The sequence below is a fragment of the Cornus florida genome, unplaced genomic scaffold (genome assembly GCF_030987335.1).
Source record: "Cornus florida cultivar Cherokee Brave unplaced genomic scaffold, ASM3098733v1 CherokeeBrave_3.0.0_Hap2_Chr02, whole genome shotgun sequence".
Classification (NCBI taxonomy): Eukaryota; Viridiplantae; Streptophyta; class Magnoliopsida; order Cornales; family Cornaceae; genus Cornus; species Cornus florida.
This window is the reverse complement of record NW_026775572.1, coordinates 31,071,824-31,095,346: the sequence shown is the minus strand read 5'-3', so window position 1 is coordinate 31,095,346 and position 23,523 is coordinate 31,071,824. Positions and strand designations below refer to the sequence as shown.

General features: G+C 35.1%; 1 protein-coding gene across 2 annotated transcripts; it reads left to right on the top strand.

Moving 5' to 3' along the window:
* The first annotated feature begins 1,492 nt into the window (after positions 1-1,492).
* Positions 1,493-20,318, top strand: LOC132294556 (uncharacterized). 2 transcript variants are annotated; one of them, XM_059792457.1, is made up of 11 exons: positions 1,495-2,021; positions 3,879-4,040; positions 9,580-10,261; positions 10,397-10,481; positions 11,860-11,947; positions 13,365-13,549; positions 17,196-17,328; positions 17,852-17,988; positions 18,221-18,295; positions 19,614-19,733; positions 19,938-20,318. In XM_059792457.1, exons 2-11 carry the CDS (start codon positions 3,896-3,898, stop codon positions 20,031-20,033), a joined length of 1,746 nt encoding a protein of 581 aa, XP_059648440.1. In that variant the 5' UTR covers positions 1,495-2,021; positions 3,879-3,895; the 3' UTR covers positions 20,034-20,318. The 2 variants fall into 2 exon arrangements, with proteins under 2 accessions (XP_059648442.1, XP_059648440.1); XM_059792459.1 differs by lacking the exon at positions 19,614-19,733 and having other exon boundaries at positions 1,493-2,021.
* Positions 20,319-23,523: the final 3,205 nt, after the last annotated feature.

Sequence of the window (23,523 nt, the reverse complement as noted above, 5' to 3'; positions counted from 1 at the left end):
TTGGAAATGTTATATAAATGAGAAAATTTTAGTGGGGGCAACCATAATGTATAGAATGTTTTATCATAGGGTATTATTATAATATTAACAAAATTTGAGGTACATGATATAATTAAGGAGAATGTCAGTACATAAGTTCGTCCCTGATTTTGGTACAACACGAAAAAGGAGGTTATGATAGGGGAATAATTTCATACGCACATATTCATTCATTTACTGTGTAAGGATATGAATCATTTTTAAGTGAAATTATAAATTACAAGTATTTTAATTAATAACTTTATTATAGGCACATGCTATTGATCACTAAAATTACTACTTTGAGAAAATAAACAAGAAAGTGTTATTTGGCAGTATACGTTTTGGAAGCAAACTCAATTCTATATATACACATATATGTATATATATGTCTATATATATTTATTTTATGATGAAGTATTATCTCGGTTTAATCATTAATGGTTAGTGTCTTTATGAATAAATACACTACTGAAAGTTGTCATTTTATTTAAAAAATAGGGTGAATTAATTAATTAATAATTTATGTTTCTTTTTTAAGAACAATGATATTGACCTATTTTATTAGCCTTATCCAATTTGCCTTGGGAGAGACTAGGCGACGCACCCAACCCAATTGCGCAGGCATCCTAGGGCGGAAGAAGGAAACCTTATCCAATTTGGCTAAATAGGTAACGTATTATTATTATTATAATAAAAAATGAATTGAGGCTTATTTTACAAGGTGATAGGATAAATTTAAAAACAATTAAAAATATTAATACAACGGGATAGACATAAAATAAAAATAAAAATAAAAAAATAATTTTTACAATTTTTTATTAATTTCGTGTAATATTATGAATCTAACTAGTTATTATAACATAAGAGTTCCCCTTGTAACATATAAAATAAGTTTTTCTAGTTATTACTTAATAAATTTTATTTATTTGAAAAATAATTATACTATGTTATTAGTGTTGAAAAAATTATATTTTAATAATCAAATTTATTAAAAATGTATTAGAAATTAAAAAATATATTTTATAACTATAAATACTTTCAAAAAGTATCAAGTACGGAGTAAATATTTATAAATATCTAAAAAGTATCGATATTTAACTTGTCAATGAAAAGATCCACTTCTATGCACCTCTACGGTCAATGATAAATATGAAGCTATCCATATTGTATCACATCACCACCGCTCATGATTATCAAATGGCAACAATCAAAATCTCAATTTGCTTAGAATCGAGTAGGACCCACAATTGTGTTCATCTAACCCAAAGAGGACCGCTAATTCAATCGCACTATTCATTTTGACCTACAATTGATTAGAAAATTAGAAAAAATTAGTTTAACCAATTAAATTCGTTATCTTATTAAATATCAATTACCTTATAGGCTTATATTATTAGTCTTGTTTCTTTGAGGCGCGAAATGGATCAAAATGTCCAAAAAGCCCACGGTTCATTCCCATCCCGTTATCACATCCGGCGCAGCATAGCAGAGCACGCACAGAGAGAGGGATTTAGAGAGAGAGAGAGAGAGAGAGGTGGGATTCGGAGAGTGGAAAAATACAAAACCGTTCGAGACAGATGGTACCATGGTAGACAGAGAGAGAGAGGAGAGAGAAAATTGTTTCTATTTTTGGCAAAGATCGAGTGGGCCAACACAAGCCGCATTGCCCCCTTTTGTGATTTTTAGCTAGGGCTTTTCTGATTTTTTCATTCTTTTCTGCAACAACAAATACAAATCTTTCATATAAAACCATTAAACCGCAATACATTGTTTCAAGAAATGTAGAAGATTTCAGAGAGTGAAAAGGTGGATTATATTTATCCATTATTTTATTTTTGAAAAAACTTTTGGGGAATAAATCATATACATATATCCATATATAATGTTCTACCATTGCAACAACATACACTCGAGAGAGGGAGACATTTTAGAGAGAGAGAGGGAGACATTTTAGAGAGACTTCTGAGTATTATTCAGCATCAATCCGACGCTAAAGCTTGGTAAGCTCAACTATTCGGTCTCTCTCTCTCTCTCTGATATTTGCTAAAAACTTTTCGAATGATTTCTATTATGAATAGATTTTTTCATGCCAATCTTTAGTTAGTACTGTTCATTTCAATCTTTAACTAATATTTTACTCTTCCTATATATTTTGAACTAATTTTTTTCAGTAAATTTCTGTGCGCGCACACACATGTTCATATAAATTTCTGGAACCTTTTGTGTTTTCATATATGAAATTATATTGAACCTGTGTATTTATGGAGAATTTTTTTCAGATTAATTTCACTTATGCAATGTCATTTACATTTCTGTATGTGTATATTCAATGGCTCATTTTATGAAATATATATATATATATATATATATATATATATTTTTTTTTTCCCTCGGCATGAAACTCTCACACCCACATGCCTCTAGGGGACAATTTATAGATCGGGCACAAATTTGCTTGAGTTGCATGTTTTTTGATTTATACAGACTAAACTTTACTTTATGCATTAGCCACTCATAAAGGATGAGCTGCAAAACAATTGCTTGTCAAATACTGTTTTATGAAGTTAAAGCAAACACACACACACACACACCCCCATCATCCACGTGTCCCTAGTGGGACTTGAACCTTCAACCTCCCCATTTGGGGAATAGAGGTTATAACATTGGGTTAGAAGCCCTTTGGTAATCATTGTTATGACATTGCTGTTGGCATTCTTATAATATTGTTATTGATATTTCATTTTGAACTCTAGTGGGATACCATAAACCAGATCACATCTGGTGACATTGTCAATCATTACATGGTTCTTGTGAGTTATTAAAAGCCCTGATATAAAGGGAGCCAGCAGAAACTACATAAGAGGCTTGTTAAGCAGTCAGGGATGAAACTGAAGGCTTGTTAATTCGTTGCTTAAATGTTGTTGAAGTATTTCTAAGCACTTATAACAAACCTGAAGATAATGAAAAAATGTCTGCTAACTAATGTGGTTACTGGTGGGGGGATTTTTGTTGATTCACAAGAACTTGTGACAAATTCGTCTAGTCCAGTTCTAGTTTTGCATTCTCTTGTATTTGGAAAGTTCTTAAGCGTTAAAACTGGTTGCTACACTAACCAAAATCCGAGTCCTGATGTGAGTGGCCATCAGCTGTAATCTTTCCAATTTGTGGCGAGAACTTGAGATTATCCGATTACGAGCTATTAAATAGCATATTATGTACTTAAAAATGTAAAAGACGTGTCCCGGTACTGGTATTTAAGTCTGTGGACACATTTCAAGCTAAGTCCCAGTATATTAAGATATGGTATTTAGGGAAGTTCGACACTTAAGACACACACCTGCACTTGATACTTGCAGTTGAGTCCATGTAACCTTTTACAGCAAAGGCAATTTGGATTAAGAAAATTGTTGAAGATTCTTTATGATTAATTATTAGTTATTAGAGGGTCCATTTCTTGAAACAGACAAGGTTTTCCGCATTATTAAAGCTAATTTTCAAACAAGCAGGACTACAGTTGTATGATATACAACAGGTTGAATATGTAGTTTTTGCCCTTTTCTATATGTTTGTATTTTCATCTTTGTTTTTGTAACCTATGTTACCATGTATAGAAAATTATTCAAGAATATTAGGCTTGCCGAAAAAAGCAATGTAGAGAAGGTAGATTGTGAAGACTGGAGTGATAGCCTATTTTAAACTGAAAATTTTTAATTATGTAAAAATGTTTTAGGTGGAGTAAGTTTTTGGATAGCATTTACTTTAAAAGAAAAAAATTGACTTTTAATTGGAGTAATTATATAAATGAGAAGTTCCTTATCTTGCTTCTTTGATTGGCTGATTTCCTTTATGTTGTATAGGTTCTTGGCTGTTTACTATGGGCTTGGATGGAAGTGTCGCAGAGCTAGAAAACAGGGACAATGTTCACCAAGCATGGGCTATCTACATGCATGCCTTTTCTGATCTGTCTCATGTTTCTCCTGTAGTTTTTCTATACCTTTTGAAAGAATGTTATTTTAACGGTAATTTTTTTCTCTCCTTTCATTGTCATTTAATTATTAACAAGCATGATTATGTCATCCCAAAATGGTTAGTACTTTAATCATATGGAGGAGTCTGCTTTCTGTGCTGGTTGTTCTGTATGTGTGTTGAGCAAGAGACCATAATGTTTTGATTTTAGACTTTTAGTACATTAATAAGAATTTGAAGATAAAAACTACTAAGGTCAGAGTTTGGTTTTCACAACCAGCTAGAATTAATTGGTATTATAGTTTCTCTTATTATAGCAGCTGTCTATTTTTTATAACCACTTCTAGGGTTCATTGTGGAACAACCCCAGGGCACTGAAGTTTTTGATAGAGCCAATCAATGATTTTACTAATACTTTATAATATTACCATGACTTAAAACTTCACATTATACATATGTATGCATATTGTGTGTTGTAATTTCACTTGGAAGAATTTTCTTCTAAGGATAGGTATTATGTGTCGTAATTCTACTTAGAATGACTTGCATCTAAGAACACATTATTAGGCTAGTTAGTTGAATACTGGTACATGTGACGGTTAAAATGTACTTCATGATGTTGGGAATCTAAATGGGCCGTGAGTGACAAATATTCTCATTGGATTATTTTGACTCATCAAGCTTTCTATGGTGTTCTTGAGAAAATTTCTGCCTAGCATGTAGAACTGACATTCTCTGTATCAACCCAACCGTTCATGAGGAGGATAAGTAAGGAGAGATGAGGTAGGACAAGTGCAGGGGAGAACTTTCTTACAAATTCAGTACCAAATTAACATAGAACAACTTGCAGGTTTCTTGGACTAAAGGTGTCTATGGACTGAGCTTGTGAAAAGCTTGCAGAATTAGGGTTTAAAAGGTTGGAAGAAAGGGTATCGGGTTCTGAGGCAAAAAAAGGTTGGAAATCACTTTATTATGAAACTTGATCGATTCCTATTTGTTGGAATTTCAGAAAATTGGCTGTGAGAAATTCTGGACAGCAACTGTATATATGGGGTTTGGGTGCTAAGTTGAAGTTCAAAAAGTGTAGGGCAGAGGGTTAGGGTTTAGTATGCCTAGATAGGGGTTGGTGTTTTAATGATGAAATAAGGAATTCTGGTGCTGTGAACATGACCAAGGTTATATCACACATTAACCAAGCTTGGCATCACCCCCTAAGGTAAGGTTATATCACACATTAAGCAAGCTTCGATTATCTGAAACACGCTCATTATATTGAAAGATTACATGGATATATATTGGCTGCTGGGTTTATAATTCACCTAGGACTACCACAAAAAATAGGAAATTTATAAACTTTGACTACTAGAATCAGACCGACTTAAGCTTGACTGAGTCACAATTCACACTATATTGGTAGAGTCATATTGACATCGGTCAGAATTGATACCCAGTCTCACCAGTCACAGGAGACTCCATTATATCAGCTGATATGGGACTGTATCAGTCTGTAATGGACGATATAGTACCGTATTGGCCGATATGATGTTGTATTGGCAGTGCGACACGTGAGATTTTGACAAGGAATCAAAACTCAGTGTGGCTCCATGATGCCGGACAGGGTAGGGTGCTTCGAAATCACAATTTTAAAGAGAACAAGAAAGAGAATGAGAGAGAAGAGAAGAAGAATAGAGGAGGAAGAAATCACAATAACCTTTGTATATTCAATAATTAATCATAAAAAGGCACCTTAACAATGTTATCGACCCACATATAAATAGGCATCAAAGAAAACCCTAATCAAACCATACTACCATAAATAAAATCCAAAAACACTAAATTACCAAAATATCACTAAAATCAAAACATTACTAATATAATAATAATAATAATAGTAATGGAAAAATCAACTCTAATTATCTATCTTTTTCACGTCTCCAATAGTAAATACAAAACGCGTGCACATCAAGCTCTTGGAGACTTGGACCATATATGGTTCTCCATCACTCTGTCGCGATTGCGACCGTGTTAACCTTATATCATGGTGATTATGAGAATTGCGACCAACTCGGTGCAACTCAGCCACGATAGCGGCATCACTGTTGCAATGACGTTATTTCAGTCACCTCGCTATGTAAACCTTTTCTTTCTGTTTTTCTCATTTTTTTCTCCTTCTATTAAGTTTCTCATCCTATATCAACAAACTTAGATCTATGAATCCAAAAGCAAAAAACACAGGATTTAGCCATTAGATTTTTGAATTTTTTATTTCAGGTTTTTTTAATTGAATAGTTTTAAGTATAATATTAAGCTACAAATACACATGTATTATACATAAGTACTTTATATTACACATATACACCAGTAGTTTACAAAAATTAAACAACAAAGTGATTACAAATTAGAAATTTAGTAAAATGATAGGAAAATTTGGAAAACTATAACAATATATAAATTTGCAATACCATTTGTATCTTAGACTGCATAAACTATTTCACCTTAAAAATTTAATTTATAGGCCATTAATCATCAAAACACCTTCAAAATATTCAACAAAATTTATTAAGAATCATAAAAAACATGTTTTAATTGGATTTTGGAGTTAAAAAGTTACATATCAGTTCGTTTTGACAAACATTCGTGAGGTTTAACAGAATTTTATGATTGCGATGGCTGATAATATCACATGACCTCCATTTGCACCTTGTGGTCGCAACATTGCAATTGCACTCGCGTCAGCTGATGCAACCGCGTTTTAATTCAATGGATTTAAGGGCCCATTCCTCCTCCTTTCCATATTTTGCTTCTTACAATTGACATACTCTCCTCTGGAAACATGCTAAAGGTTGATCAAGCCTTTAAAGCTCATGATTTATAAGATTTGTGCCTAAATCTGGATCCAAAGTCTTCAATACCTAAATAATCGGTATTTTGAATTTTGAATTTTTATTTTTTTTGTTTTTCTTTTCACTTGAATGTCCATAAAAATAATGTTAGACATGTATGAGAAGCTTTAATTGGTTTATATGTGTTTTTTTTCCCCTCTCATTTATAACATTGATATGCTAAAAAGTTGTTTTAATATATATATAATCTATAATTTATTTAACATTTAAGTGCACTTGTGACCATAAAGTAGAAACGCAAATTAGTTAGTTTTTATGATAGACAACGACATCAAATCCACTAAAATCATGAAACCCATAATTTCTGGATAACAGAGTTGAAATTTATATATTGTGAAATCGATATTTTCAGTTACATAAACTTGTTATACCCAAGTCCGCTAAAACACAACCGCACCCATGTTGGGCGCCACATCATCAGTTTGTAAGCTTGATGATACTTTTGGGCTTGAGTATGTGAAGCATTGTTATGGCATTGATGCTAAGTTTGCTTATCTTCTTCTTGTTGGTCTGATTGACAACATCCTGATTTTTACGAGAGATGGGTAGAATAATTGATAGGTTTCTATGACCATGATAATATAAATAATCTAATCCTTATTGCCAAACCCAAAGATGGATATGACTGAATAACACTTAGCCAGACCACTCTCAGAGAACATGGATTAAGAAATTGAGAATGAACCTTAAAAGCTCAACACGAACTTCTTTGGATTGTACCCAAGCATCTACCTCACAAGAGTAGTTCTTTCAAGTTGAGTGGAATTTTATGGAGATCAACACTTCAACCATTTTTGTTGACTTCAAGGATGGATTTGCGATGGGGCTAGTGGGGGGCATGTGCCTTTAAAACTAACTGAAAATTTAAACATGCCCCAAACTAAATCTTTAGCCCCCCATTTAATTTACACATGTTTCTCTCCCTCTCCCTCTCTATCTCTCTCTATCTCTCTCACACACACACACACACACACACACACATCCTCAATATGGACACCCATATTGTTCCATTAATCCTCTTTTCCCCTGTATTCCACGACGCTCCTTTGGCTGTTCTTATCTTTAGGGGAGAATCACAATCTTTAGGAAAACCCTAAATATCAATTGATTATCATGAATGCTTCAGAATATGAAAGTTCATTGAGGACAATTGTAAATTTTTTAAATGGAAATATAATCAAAACAATATTAAGTTCTTAAATTTATTATTTTTGTTCAATTTTTTTTTTTAAAATCTTATTATTGGTCAAATTTGCTCCCCTAGAATAAATTCCTGGCTCCAGTCACTGGTTGAATTCAGTGGATTTCTGGACCTTTTGATTAGTATAAATTATATTTTATTCAAGTAGACGTTTTGTTGAAACCATAGGAAGGGTAATTTAGCAATTTAATTTTCTGTTTGGTGTCCAGGTTAGTAGTTTATTTTGGTTATGGATTATGTCAACTTCTTTGCTTGGTTAGAATTAGTTTAGTCTTCTTTAATTTAGAAACTGTTTTGTGTAGTAGGATACATGAAATCTTTTGTGCCATTGGGGGTGTCTATGCTTTCAAAAAGGGAAGTTTTGTAGAGACAATTTTACTACTTTTTACTTATGATTTTTTTTTTTTTAATTAATAAAACATCTAGGTATTTGCATTAATTTGAAGGCGAGACTCCGATATATACTTTTTATTTTATAAGTAAGACTCCGATATATACCAACATAAAAAATTTTAGGACTTTGATAATCTCTTCTTCTTCTTCTTCTTCTGTTTCTTTCTTTTATTTGTTATATTTTTAATTTCCACCAATACTGTGCACAATTAGCAACTGTAGCTAGCTTTTGAATCAGCCTATTTTTATATTTATTTTTGGTTGGTCAGCATATTTTTATCATCTAAACTGTTAGTCTGAAAAACCCCAATTCTATATTACTCCACCTTTGCAAACTTAAAGCTCTGATATTTTGCTTGCTGTTCAAAAGACAGGTTCTTTTCCTTTGTTCCAAAAAGTCTTAAGTTGCAACTGTTCCGGCCTTTATTCCACCCTTAAATCCACAAACCTCCCTTCAGCCTATATCAATAAACTTAGATGCTTGGAGGGCAACCCCCCTTTGCTTGTGGCGGGAGAGGAATAGGTCTTTGATTGAGAGGAGGTTCCTATTTGGGGGTGCTCAAATTCTCTATTCTTAGTTCTTTATTCTTTTGAATTCATGGTCGGAATTGTAATTTTGTGGAGGATGTTAAGTTTTTTGTGGATAGTTTGAGGGTATAGCAGTTTTTTGGCTTATTTGCGGTTGTATTCAGGTTGCGCTCCCCCTTTGGGTGCCTTTTAATGAACCTTTACTAATAATAATAAAAAAATAAATCCAAATCTCAGTTTCTCAATCACAAACCCTAAAATTTCATGCCCCAGGATCCCAGCTCAACATATTTGAGAGTAGGGCAGGTTTGATTATCCACCTTAAGGCTGTCCTACATCAAATCTTCATTTCACTAGATACTTAAAGTCATGCCTTAGATTCTACTGCTATTAATTGTTTGACTTCCTAGACCTTATATTGCGGATGTAAGTGTGAATGCATAGAATACATCCGAGGTACCAGCTTATTGATTCTGTTGATGACTGTCAAAATTCAATTTGATCATTTTCTGTTTAGATACTATATTTTACATATACTTTTGTCATTGAATTTTTTGCATCTGGTAGGTACGTGCAAGGCGACAAAAAAGTTTCGTATTCTTCAGCAACAAGTCCATCAAGTTCTATGTAATGCTCCCCAACCTGGGCCAGCTATTTTTATTGCTCACTGCCTCTATGTCTTGCCTATATTTGAAGCATATTCTGGAGGTTTTAGTCACTTAATAATATCTGCTCTTCGTCGTTTTCTAAAATTGGGAACCACCCTGGAGGACTTGCTGGAAGCTAAGTCTCTCGCTGCTCAGTTATTTGTCTGTACGGTTGAGGGCAGTGTAATCTATGATGAAGGTGTTCTCATAAAGATACTCGAAGTTTTTGATGTCAACTTGACAGACATTGAGAAAATCACGTGGAATTCAGATCTGAAGTACAATGGTAGTTTAGTAACTGGGCAAAGATTTGTTGAGCAATATATTTTCGAGTTGATAAAATCCCAGTCATATATGACAGCAGTCACACTATTGGAACATTTCTCTATCCGCGGGTCTGGGGAGTCATTTTTACTTACAATGATGCAAAACAAACAGTTCAGAGCAGCGGAGAAGTGGGCAACATTTATGGGGAAGCAGATGCTGTGTGTCCTGGTTCAGGAATTCGTTGACAAGAATCTGCTAAAGTATGCTTACGAGGTTATAAAGAAAAACAATCTCCGGCAGGAATTTCCAGAAGTATATCATAAGTGTAAAGAAAGGTATATTTTGATGGCTACCGGTGCCCTTAGGTCATTTCACTGGTTTCAAATTGTATTTGCTGGGATTCTTAGTAGTTTTGAAGATTTTCTATTTATTCCATGATGGGTAACAGAAAGTATTCCACTAAATGGCAGCTCGCTAAAGAAGCTAGCAGAAAAAGGATGCTGGGATGTAGCAGAGGCAAAGACGAACAGTGATAGACAACTTCTTGAATATTTGGTAGGTAGCTTTCTGCAACTGCTAAGATTTGTTGAGATTGCTTTTCTCAATGATTGCATTTTAAGTGTTGTTAAAATATTACTATATTTTCATGTTTTGGAACCTGTAATCAAGGTTTTGTAAATATCGAGCATGTCTTTTAATTCCTAAAGCTCATTTCAGTCAATTCATTTTGAAATTGACATCATACTGATATTTTGATCGACTTTAGTTTAAACAACTGATAGAGCATATAAATATCATTTCTCTCACAAATTCTTCACATTGAAACTTAATAACAATATATGCATTCAAGAAGCCTGGTAAGGAACATCGTACACTGAACACAAGTTGCCCTTGTAAAATAGTGTTTATTTTGGTGCTCTTTAGTTTGATCCACCCACAATCTTTTTTCCAAGGCACTTGTAGTGCCTGAAACTAATTTTTTACAACAGAACTATGAAAAAAATTAAAAATCCAAACCCCATTAAAGGATATCTGCGAATATTTCTTCACCTGATTGATTAATTTAGTTGAATTCTCCCAAGTTTGGCGTATGAAATGCTTGTGGAGATAATTGCCTTGAGCTTAGACTAAAGAGTTTGAGCTGGGAATAACCTCATTGTAGTGTGTTTTATTAATATTTTACCACTTCTACATCTATTGTTATGGTATCAGTGTTTTAAATAATATCACGAATGACGTGCTACTAATAATCAAACGAAAAATTCAATGAACGTGCCTTATAAGCAGTTTAGTCTGGTGAACTGCCCCCTTGGGTGCCATTGGAATGGACTGGAAATTTTATTTCTGATCAGGGTCAAGTTTGTGCTGTATCCCAAAATTGAGACGGGGTGGCTGAGGCTGTCCCATTCAGGGACTGCTTTGTTACCATCTTAATTTTGGTTGAGTGTTAACTAAAATGGATGCAAGCATAACTTTCCTTCAGAAAAATTGTCTGAGACAAACATAAATATATAATTTTTTTCTTATTGTTAAGCAATGAAGAGAAGTAAATAAGCTTATATGTAGAATCTATTTATTTTAGGATTTTGTAGATTTGTTCATGAAAAAAAAAAGGGGAGCTCAGAAATTTGTTACAAGATTTTTTTTTTTTTTTTTTCTCTTAGTTGGTATTCACACACACATGCCTCCATTGAGGCTCCCTGACCCCTTTGGGAAGTAGGGGCTTGGTACCGCTCAGAAATTTATCACAAGAATTTCATTAGTGGAAGTGATATTTGAAAATACTTTTTAGGTAAAACGGAAAAAACTTGTTGACCTGCAGCCTGTTTGTCCTTTGAGAACCATGTTGACTGCACAAGAATATGTAACTAATACTTTCTTCTTCTATTTTTTTCTTTTTTTCTTTTTTTTGTCTTTGAAAAACATGATTAAGGTTTATTTGGCAATGGAAGCGGGTTACTCAGAGAAGGTTGATGAACTTTGTGATAAGTACTCTCTCAAAGGTTTTGTGAGCATCAAAGGTAGGCTACCTGTTACTCTTTCTCTAGGTGTACATGTTGCTTGTTAGAGATGCAATTCATTGTTTATTATGCGTCCATACAAGGTGAAACTTAACCTTCTATAAATATGCTTAAAGAAAGAAATCCACCCCTCTACATTACTATTTACCTCGGTCCTTGCCACTATCAACCGCTAAGAATGAGTTCTAGGAATTGGTTTTTGAAGTGAGTAGTGACTGCAAAGGATGAACTTCAACTAAAGCAATGTTGTGTATTCCATGGATGTGTTCATGTTTGTTCAGATGTTGATGCAAAATCCTCATGTTCAAAACCTCTATCAACAGTCTTATTTCATAATGGGACATTAAACGCTAAAGAATTGTTTGAAATGAGGTAGCTGTTTGAGGGTTGATACTTGCAGGAAATAAAACAATTTAAGGCCTGATGTATTAAAGAACCAGCAAATGGTTGTTATTTTGTCTTGATGTTGCTAGGAAGCACGGATACGGACACAACGATACGGAAATTCTCAAAAAATAAAACATGGATATGGCAAAAAATAGTAGTATAATATATTATATATATAAATAATAATAATTTTTGTTCATTTTTATCCACATTATCATCAATAAAATCACTAATTTGGAGCTTAGAGCTAGATGTTTGCTGTTTTTAAAAAAATTATATTATTATTTTTGATTAACCCATAATATATTTCAAAATTGCATTGGAATCACATTCTTCTAAGAAAAATAATTACAAAATTGAAAGTGTTTTTGTGGGATTTGGATCCTCTTCGATTATTTCTCTGTACAAGCATCTCCAAGGCTCCAAGGCTCCAATCCTCCATCTAACGATCATAAATGTGCCACTTCATCATTTTTATAACTACCCACCATGTTTTGGTTCATAACCAACTTAATCCAAACAAGATGGTGATGTGGTGTTTTTTATCCATTAGATATAGGGTTGGAGTATCGAGATACATGGAGAGGGAAACTATTGGAGAGGATTCATTCGCCTTTTTTTGTCCTTAAAGTGTCCAACCAGGAAAAAAATCAAATTCCAGGGCACTTGTAGCCGTGTCGGACATTTATCCGGGTCCACATGTGTCCGATACCGCTGTGGCATCCCTAGGAGAAGTGTCCGTGCTTCTTAGTGACAATGTTATTGAAAATATTGAACCTGCTCTTTAAGAAATATGAACTTCAAGATGCTAAGATCTCTGGATCATTGTACATGTGTAAACATCAAGATGCTAAGATCTATGGATCATTGTACATGTGTAAAGTTATTAATGCTGAAGCCAGTAATTGAATTGTTAACTCGACAAACAATTTTGCTACACTTCTGAATTTTAACAGTATTTGCTGAAATATATGCTAATTAACTTGACAAACAAACATACTTGTAATCTTTACTTTTTTATGTTGTACAGAACCTGAGGCAAGCCTTCTACAGAGTCGATATCTACAGCTTGATGAACTGATTTTGGAAGACATCGTTTGGGTTGATGAAGTCAACGGTTTACATGACGCAACACGCCACATTGAGGGATGCAAAGTTATAGGCATTGATTGTGAATGGAAGCCTAATTATGTAAAGGGCAGCAAACCAAATAAGGTACTTGTTGGTTGATCTTTAGCCAGTTTACCTACCAATCAAAACTTTTCCTCACCCTAGATTTGCTCCACTGGATCCATTAATGTAAGTGTTCAACAAAATAATAGTTTTCTCCCCGCTCCCCCTCTCCCCCCTTCAGCTCATAACACTGTTTGAGATACATTGTAATTCTCGTAAAGGAATCGGGAAATTTAATTTACCAAATCATCCCAAAAATAATTCAGAATGCATGCATGTCAAAGAAGAAAATGCAAACGCATATAGATGTTTATCTTTTCTCAAAATTGCCAGTGTACCTGCTTTTTTGGCCAATATATTTTGCAGGTAAACCAACTTATCTGTTATTTTTATTTATTTTTAGTTTGTTTTGGGTAGACCAGGTGCTTCATCTTTTAATTTGTGTTCCTTCTTTTTGTTTTATATTCAGAATATAGGAAATATTTATCCCATTTCGCATCTTAATTTTGCTTAGTGTATGTCTAGCTTAAGATTAAACCATAGTGGACAACCTCTTTTCGTTTCCTTTATTTTCTTTTTCCAGACCTTTAGTTGTAAATCATGTACCTTCATTAACATAGTTTAATATTTCTCTTCCGAGAAAGGATAAAATTGGATTCTTTGAAATTATATTATATTCTTTCTTTCTTAGTGGGAAATAACCAGTCTAGCATATCCACGGATGAAAACCATTTCTAGAATCTCGATTGATGATTTCCAAGTAATGGTTTGTTTTGGGGGATTTCTTTGGTGAGTAGTTTTTAAAGGTTTTAGGTTACGTAGATTATAGTTGGTCTTTTAACTTCTATGATGGAAACCATTACTTAAAAAAAAATATAAGGGATAATCACATTGACCTCCCCTGAGGTTTCGTCAACCTACACTGACCTCCCTTCATGTTTGCCAAATAACAATGACCTTCCTCGAGGTTTGTATACGTATAACAAGGACCTCCCCTCCATTAATGGAAAATACCGTTACTAACCGAAAATGATGATGTCATCAAATTTTTATTTTCAAATTCCCATTCTACCCCTCAAAGATATGTAAATAAAGCAACTAAAATGTCTAAAATACCCTCATAATTATTTCTTCCCAAATTCTCTCTCCAATCTATTTCTCTCTCTACTCTCTTTCCTCAATCAAATCCAAAACGTAAACAAGTTGATAGGCAAACACTTCCCTTTCTTCTCCACAGGTTAATCACCGATGACGTTGACCACTTTCCTCGAACCGCCGCCGCCGATGATGACCACCACCCGCCGCTCTAAACGGCTGCGTCGAGCTCTCCCTCTTCGGAACCTTTGAGAGATCCCATGGTGACTGGTCTTCGAAACGGTAAAGAGGACGACGACTTGGGATGAAGAGGCGGCTGGTGCTAGCGAGCAAGGCAATACTCGGTGAGGATGATCCCACGGTGGGCACTGATTTCCAGCGTGAAGCGAACAGATCAGCGATGGAGCCGTGAGCAAGAATCGGCGTTGCGCACGGGATGGCTGGGGGAATGTGTCGGGAAGCAAGGATTGACAGAGAACCGGCAGAGGAGAACATAACACGTGAAGCTATGTTTGATGGGTCAATGAAAAATGGTTTCAGTGTAGTGGGATCGCCTACGTGAAGTTTGTTGGGATCGCCGGTGGTGAGCAAGGAAGATGACGAATCAGGTGTAGAGATTCTTGCCGACGGTGATGAAGTTCGACGGCCAGCATGGATGGAGCAGCTCAATGAGAACAACGGAGTGAAGACAGCAGTGGTGAGTTGAGCGGTGGAGAGAGCTCCATGACGGCGATGAAAGCGGAAAAGAATTGGCAGGCAGCTGCTCGGTGAGCAAGGAATTATCGATGAAGAAGAGACAGGCTTAGAAGCGGCCAAGTGAGGGCGCTCGGTGATGGAGATTCGGCGGTGACTGAATGGCAAGCAGAGATTCACAAGTATCCTGCTTTAATGGGGTTTTTGGGCATTTTTTTCTTTTCAAATTACATTGTGTTTTTAATAAAATACAATATAGATATAAAATGGTAGAAAAGCAATTTCATTAGAACCGTTAACGCCATCAATCCAAGAGCTTTGACAGGAGAGGTCATTGTTATTTGGCAAACAAGGTGGGAGGTCAATGTAGGTTGACGAAACCTCAGGGGAGGTCAGTGTAATTATCTCAAAATATAAACTGACAAGGTATTGGTTCGATTTTGTTTGTTTATCATTTCCAATTGTGGTTGTTTGATCTTTTGATGTCTTTTTTGCATGTACTTTTTTCTCTTCTTGTCTAATGAAATTTCTCAATATTTCACAAGTTAATAGTGAATTGGACAAGGAGAGCTGTCTCCCTATCTACTACAGAACGCGCACACAATTAGATATTAGGAGAAATGACAAGATGTAGGGAATATTTTTTTTAATCTGGTTTAAAATGAAACTAACCTTTTAAAATGGAAATATCCTTTAAAATGGAGCTATCCAGTCAGGTGGTGCAGGGTGAGGGCATGGATGAGATGGTGTGGGTGGGTTTCCCTAGAGGGATTTTTGAGGTTAAGGCCTTCTACTGGAGCCTGATGGAGACCCAAGGCCAAGCCTTTCCATGGAAGGTTATTTGGAGGACAAAAGCCCCTTTGAAGGTGGTGTTGTTTACTTGGTTGGCTGCCCTAGGAAGCATTCTAACTATCAATAATCTTAGAAGGAGAAGGCACATTGCTGTCAATTGGTGCTTCATGTGTAAGAATTCAGGTGAATCGGTGAATCACCTCCTCCTTCATTGCCCAGTGGTGAGGAATATTTGGTCGACGTTCTTGGTTATGTTTGGTATTTGTTGGGTGCTTCCCGCTTCCACGGTTGATTTGCTAGAGGCTTGGAGATGGTGTATGGTGGAGAGCCAAGCCAGGGATGTGTGGAGGGCCACCCCCCTCTGTTTATGGTGGGGTTTGTGGCATGAGAGGAATAGGAGATCCTTTGATGGAGAGGAGTCCCCTATTTGGTCTCTCAAATACAACATACTTTCTTCTTTATTCTTTTGGGTCAATGGGACAAATTGTAAATCTTTAGATCATCTTTTGGAGTTTATTTTGAAATTATAGTATCTCTTTGGGTGTCTTTGTATTTCTTTGGGATCGCTTCCCTTTTGAGCGTCGTTTAATAAAAACTTGTCAAAAAAAAAAAGAAGCCTTTCAAAAGTCATCTTGTTGTGTCCTCCCAACACTGATCTTATTACATTTCTTGGTTTTTCGGTCTCCTTTCCTGTTTATGGTGCCGGTATAAAACCATGTACTCATAGATCATAATTATATATCGACACCTTTCCCCTTGCCCTATTCTATTTATGAAAAATATGAAGTTATCTTGCTAAACTTTGACAATATATAGTTCCTAGAATATATTTCTCTCACATGCTCTCTCTCAGTGTGCGTGTGTTTCATATGCGACTTGTGCATGAAGAAATCATTTTGAAGCTGCTGTTTTGTTTATTGTTTACTGTACTGCTTATATTCCCAACTTCCCAAGTGGTACATCTCTTGGTGTAATTCATGGCTAATGGAGTGGTCATCATGGTCATTATTTGGAAGTACAACCATTTTGATCCTTAGAATTTTTGGCTATATTTTATGTTCTCACGTTTGTCCTTTGCGTTAACAATATATTTATTATCCTGTTACAGGTTTCTATCATGCAAATTGCTTCCGAAAAGATGGCTTTCATCTTTGACCTGATAAAGTTGTTCAACGACGTGCCTGATATTTTGGACAACTGCCTAAGCCGCATTTTACATTCTCCTAGTATTCTAAAGCTTGGTATGATAAAATCTAATGTATTGTTTAGGAGATTACTCTTTTATCTCAATATGGGCATCTAAGTTCAAAATTTATTTTTTTTGTAATGCTATCAAGAGAGCTTTCTCATAACAAGAGCCATGAGCTCTCCACATTTAACCACTGGATTGAGATTGTTGGAGAGCTCATGGCTCCTGTCATGAGGGAGAAGGAAGAGAAGGAAAAAATAAATCCCTTTTACAAAACATTTTAGTTACTTAGGTTATGAACAATCAGTGCCCTTGATATCCGTGACAAATCTCTCCTCGATGTGGATATCCATTGAACTTATATGTCCTCTTAAGTTTATCCTGAGTAGAGCTCTTTTTGATTGTATCTGCAGATGATAGTCCATGCCTTTGCTGTCCTCTGTTTTTTATTTTGTTTTTTAATTTTTTTTAGGAAAGATAGAAATTTCCGTCTGTTATAGTGTTAACTCCTGATTTTTCAGATTATGAACTGATATTTATAAATTAGTCTGTTGCGTGATTTTTGCACCTTGTAGGCTATAATTTTCAGTGTGATGTGAAGCAGCTAGCTTATTCGTATGGACAGCTTGGGTGTTTCAAGCATTATGAGATGCTACTGGATATTCAAAACATGTTCAAAGAACCTAGGGGTGGTCTGTCTGGACTTGCGCAGGTAATTTGAAGTTTTAGATAAATAATGGCTAACTGCGCTTAGGATCCTCTCTCTTGCCTATCATATATATGTAGATTTTGTTGAGTTCCCATTTTATTTCCTTTCTATGGATTTGGGTGTAAGATTACCATTAGATGACAGCTCGATGATATTACATTTTTTTTTTTTTTTTTTTTTTGTTGTTGTTGTTGTTGTTGTTGTTGTTGTTGTTTCATGCTAATTAATGAACCAGAAAATACTGGGAGCTGGTTTGAACAAGACAAGACGGAACAGCAACTGGGAGCAACGGCCTTTAAGTCGTAATCAAGTAGGTTGTTTATAATTAATGTAACACACACACACACACACACATGCTAAATGTTCAATTATGTGCACATTAACATTCTCAGTATGATCCGTGTGGTTTGGATGGTCTGTTAGCTATTAGGACCAAATGTTGATATATTTTGGTCTATGAAGCACTTGTTTTATACCAAAAAAAAAATTCCCACTAAGAAATTTCTATATCAGGTGGGTAAGCTGTTTTCTTATGATACCTTTGGTAGGAGGGAAGGAAAGAGAGAGGGAGGGGAGGAGGGATGGATCAAGCTTCCATTGTTTGGTAGGATGAAGAGAGAGAGAGAGGAGAAGGATGGGAGGAGGGATGACCTGCTAGGTGCAAACAATTCCTTGGAGGGGGGTGTGTGTGAGTGCCAACTAGGGAAAAAAAAAAAAGGATGAGGAATCCACCAGGCCCACCATTTTGCTTCCATCCAAAAGTGTGTGGAAGAGGAGAGAGAAGAATGATATCTGTTACCAAAGGGCTCTAGCCCAATGGTATAACCTCCACATCTTTAAAGAGGAGGGGAGGGGTATGTGAGTGTTTTTTGTCAAGGTAAAAATAATGATATTTGTTGCATAAAATTGCAATAACATTATTAACCTCATTTAAATGTGTTAATTTATATATTTAAGTGTCTAATGGTAAATTTCTAATATTACATTTCTTTTCCTTCCATCCAACAAAATAAAAAAAGAGATGGATACACTCCCTTCCTTGGGGATGTCCCACCCATTTCTCCGCCCTTCCCTTTCATCCATTTTCTCATCCCTCCTGCTAAACGGGTTATTAGCCATGCACCCGTACCCAGCACCCATACCCAATTTTGGGTCACATAGGTGATTCCTTAAATCTTCCATATCAGGTGATTAAGCTGCTCAATTTCCAAACAACGATGGTATACCATTCACTCCATGAACTTTAAATTATCACAACTGAGCTATGCAAATGAAATATGTGATTTTGGGTAAATAATGTGGTTTATGGTAAATATTAATTTTTTCTTCTAAGGTTTCTGAGTATGACTGACCTGATACATTCTGAGATCTGGTTTTTGAAATGTGACCAACATACTCCGAGGTTTGTCGGTAGCACTTTTTAATCCTTTAAAAATATGTTTGGTTGAAGATGTGATGTGGCTTTTAAAGATCTACCATTGCCAAAGTTTTAGTGAAGGGGCCAAGTGATTGTGTATGATACTTGAGGGAGGATGACACATCTGAAAGCATTATAGTGGTTTTAGATACCAAAATGCTCTCTTATATTTTATATTTATATTTTTTACTATATCTTAAATATTCTGCAGCTTGAATATGCTGCTCTTGATGCTGCTGTACTCATCCACATATTCTACCATGTCCGTAACCAATGTCAGCCTGCTGGTGTCTCTGACGAACATGCCAAAATTGAATGGAAATCATACATTGTAAGTATAGATAGGATACGGTTTCCCCCTTCCGAAACTTTGCAAATGGAATCGCCTCCCTCCCTGTCCCTTTCTCTGCCTGTGTGTGTGTATGTGTGTGCGTGTTTGGGGTGTGCACAGTCAGGATTATGCAATTATTTTTTAAAGTTATGTACTCTGTTATGTAAACTACTGAAACCAACTTATCTTGGGATCAATATACAGGTTTCGCGCATGGACAACCACCCCAAAAAAACGGGGGAGACCAGAAGTAAAAAGGAATGTGATGGTGGAATTGATGAACCTCCACAACTCAGTTAGTATTAGGTCACACTTTCCTTTCCTTTGCGTTTGGCCATTCCTTGTCTGTAAATATTTCCATTTAGATGTAGTAAACAAAGTATTAAAGCATGATGCACTGAATATTTAGATGTATATTTTGGAAAAATGCTTTACTGAAAAATGGAGACTACTACTTCCTTGGACTTCTATCTGCTATTCAACCTAAGATTACCAAGGCATTTTGATGTAGTAAACAAAGTATTTAAAATGCTTTACTGAAACATGTCAAGGCATTCTTGGTCTCTTGATTGAGATTTAGTTTAACTACTGGTTTTTGTTTGTGTGTGAAGCTTTTACTGTTCTAATGTAATATGTGTTTGAGAGTTTTCATATACTGGTACAGGTGCGGTATTGTATTGGATAGCTCATGACACACGTGTGCATGATCACACGTGTGGGCTGTGAGCCATCTGATGCAGTACAGCTCCCACGTTGTACTGCAGTGCATCCGGGATCCGGGCTCATCTTGGTAAGCTTTATATGAGTTGAAATAGGTGCAGTCCGTATCCCTATTTTTTCCGAAGCCACCTCTATAATTATGCTTGAAGAAATTATATATGTCAAAATATGGTATCCGAATGGGTGAGTTTATCATTTCCTATTTTTATTGTACGGACATGTGAAATTATATTGTTACACATCACTTCTGAGGAATGTTTTTGCCCTAGTAAATTCAAGTCCCCAAAATTGTAGTTCCGTGTCTTACTGTGTTCCATTCTCTGAAATAACAGAATACCAACTACCTATTCAACCTCACATTCACATATCCTATATAAAGCATCCATTGACTTTCAAAACAAACCCTAAACTTCCCTCTCTCACTGACAACCTGTGTCGTAAACTCTCTCTCCATCCGTCTCTCTGCCAGCCTGTGTTGAAGCACTGGGAGAGAGAAGGATGGGTGAATTGCAAACGTATGTAAGAAGGGGACGGAAGAATGAAGGTAGGTCGGTGACGAAGATGCCCTCGTCAATGGTAACGTGCAAGTCGAGGTCGTGGTTCAACGATAGTGAGATAAAGAGAAGAAAGAGAATCGCGAAATATAAATGGTATGCTGTTGAAGGCAAGGTCAAGGGTTCTGTGAAGCATGGTTTTGGCTGGTTCAGACGAACGTATACTAGGATTGTAGATGGGGTATAGAGAGAGAGAGAGAAAAAGAGGCAGTGAAGATAGAAATTTTAAGAGTAGATGAGATATAGAGAGAGAAAGAGGTAATGAAGATAGAAACTGATCTTCTTCATGCATGGATGCATTTATGCCTCTTTTTGTTGCATGCTGTGTTTTTTTTCCTTCTATTCTTTTCTCCTCAATCACTTGTGATTTTATTTGGTTTTTAATCAAGAATAACGATATAAAAGTAATCGAGTTTTGTTCATGCATGTCATGCTTTGTATCAAAGATTAATGATATGACGGACTCGAGTTTTGTTCTTGTATATCATGCTTTGTATCAAATCAAACTTGTCTTTCTCGTGCTGTACACTGTGAATTCTCTCACACTCTTGTTGATAGCTTCTATGGTTTTAAATGAACAAAATTTTCTTATATGATTAGATGTGATTTTGAGGATGTTAGGAGTTTAGAAAAGGTTGTTTTGTGTTTGGTAGATTGAAAGGTGACGATTTTAATTAATTAATAATAACAACTTTTTAACGGGATTACTATCGGGTCACTAATTCTGGTGGCATGATCTCTCTATCTCTAAAGAAAAAGTTGAGAGTTTGAAATCTATGAGGAGCGTGTTTTGTAATTGCGTGCATTTTTTTAATTAACTTCCGAGAAAAGAAGAAAACTAGCAAGAGGGATTGCTCTGCAGATGTAGTTTAATAACTTTTCATGGCCTCCACAATGTAATTCTCTCATCAAATTTGGAACCAGATTTGAAACCTAAGGATCAAAATCATCTCCTCACTGAAAATTTAACCGTTACTTTCTGAGTTTAAAATTTAGGAAAAAAAGAATCCTCTCTTTAGAATTTAGATATATAACATTTGATAAATCATGAAATAAAGATAACACCTCTGCCAGTTTTGTACAAACGACATTTACACCAAATAAACACTATAATTATTCTCAAAAAAACAAAAGTTGTATAACAAAAATATGATTTTGACATTATATCATTAACTTACATACTAAAATAAAAAAATACATTGTATCTTTAAGTCAGTTTGATTTTGGCAACTATCTAATGAGATTAGATAATAATTGTAGTACAAATTTTCTATTCCTTTTCTCACATTTAAAACATTTAAAACATACAAGGATATGATTCCTTTTATAGGCTCCCTATGAATATTGCGGAGCTCAGTAGCACGGGCTTGTAACTAAGTGGAGGCATTTTTTTTTTAATTTTTTGATTCAATACACTTCAATAAAAATTAGACAACACACCAAATTTAATATGATTTTTCTTCAATCTAAATTATACGATGGTATTACTTTATGAAAATTTTCTTAAAGAGAAATTCAAGCTACCATTCAATACAGACAAAGGGGTTGAGTGCCATCATTAGCATTAGCAACGTATGAAAGAGAGGGGACTATTAAGTGAAGTGAAACGTATTTTCAAATACACAGTGCTACCATAGATGAAAAGGTTGGTAGAAGGTTCAGGAAGAAGAGTTGACTCAGTTGAGTGTCATCATTCTCGTCAACCTTATGTTCTTCAATTATTAATTGTTGTTGATATTCAAAAACTTCAAATGCAATTCCAATTCTAGATACTATACAAATCAAATTCTTAAGAAGCAATAAAAAAAAAATAATTCAAAGGATATGCAGACCTAATAAATTTCACATAGGGGACAATTTCCTAGTCATGTGATCCTTTGGAGTTGAAAATGCAAGCATGACTCTATATCCACACTCTGAAGTCTAGTTGAATTTAGAATATATATATATATATATAAAAGAATACGATGTGATATGATTAATTTAGAAGGGAAAAAAAAGAAAACTAATAGAAAAAAGTCTAACGACGTTTACTTAGATGGGTGACTATCTAGCAACAATCGTGCTCGTGCCGCGGTTGTTGCTAGCGAACCTCCAAGAAGAAACTTAATAAGAAGTTCTTCCGTCAAATAATGGTTTATTTTGTTACAAAGTAACAAACTAGTTGCATAATCCATGGAATCGTAGCATTAAAGCTGACAATAGACTTTAGCCTTATGGACACGTGCATGATATAAATCCTACCTAACAGGGTCTTGTGATTGTTTTCAATCTTTCCGAGAAATCATATCCTCTCCATTAATTTTTTCCTCAATTGTGAAAATTTCTCCATTTCTGTCACTTTCGTGTAAATGACATTCATACCAAATAAACATTATAACCATTCTCGGAAAACAAAAGTTGTATAACAAAAATATGATTTTGACATTAGATCATTAACTCACTTACTAAAATAAAAAATAAAAAAGACATAGTACCTTTAAGTTAGTTTGATTTTGACAATTATGCTAATGAGA

Coding starts and splice junctions, on each gene's coding strand:
- LOC132294556 (XM_059792457.1), top strand. CDS start 3,896: ATGGGCTTGGATGGAAGTGTCGCAGAGCTAGAAAACAGGGACAATGTT. Junction 4,041..9,579: donor GAAAGAATGTTATTTTAACG/GTAATTTTTTTC, acceptor TGCATCTGGTAG/GTACGTGCAAGGCGACAAAA. Junction 10,482..11,859: donor GACAACTTCTTGAATATTTG/GTAGGTAGCTTT, acceptor AACATGATTAAG/GTTTATTTGGCAATGGAAGC.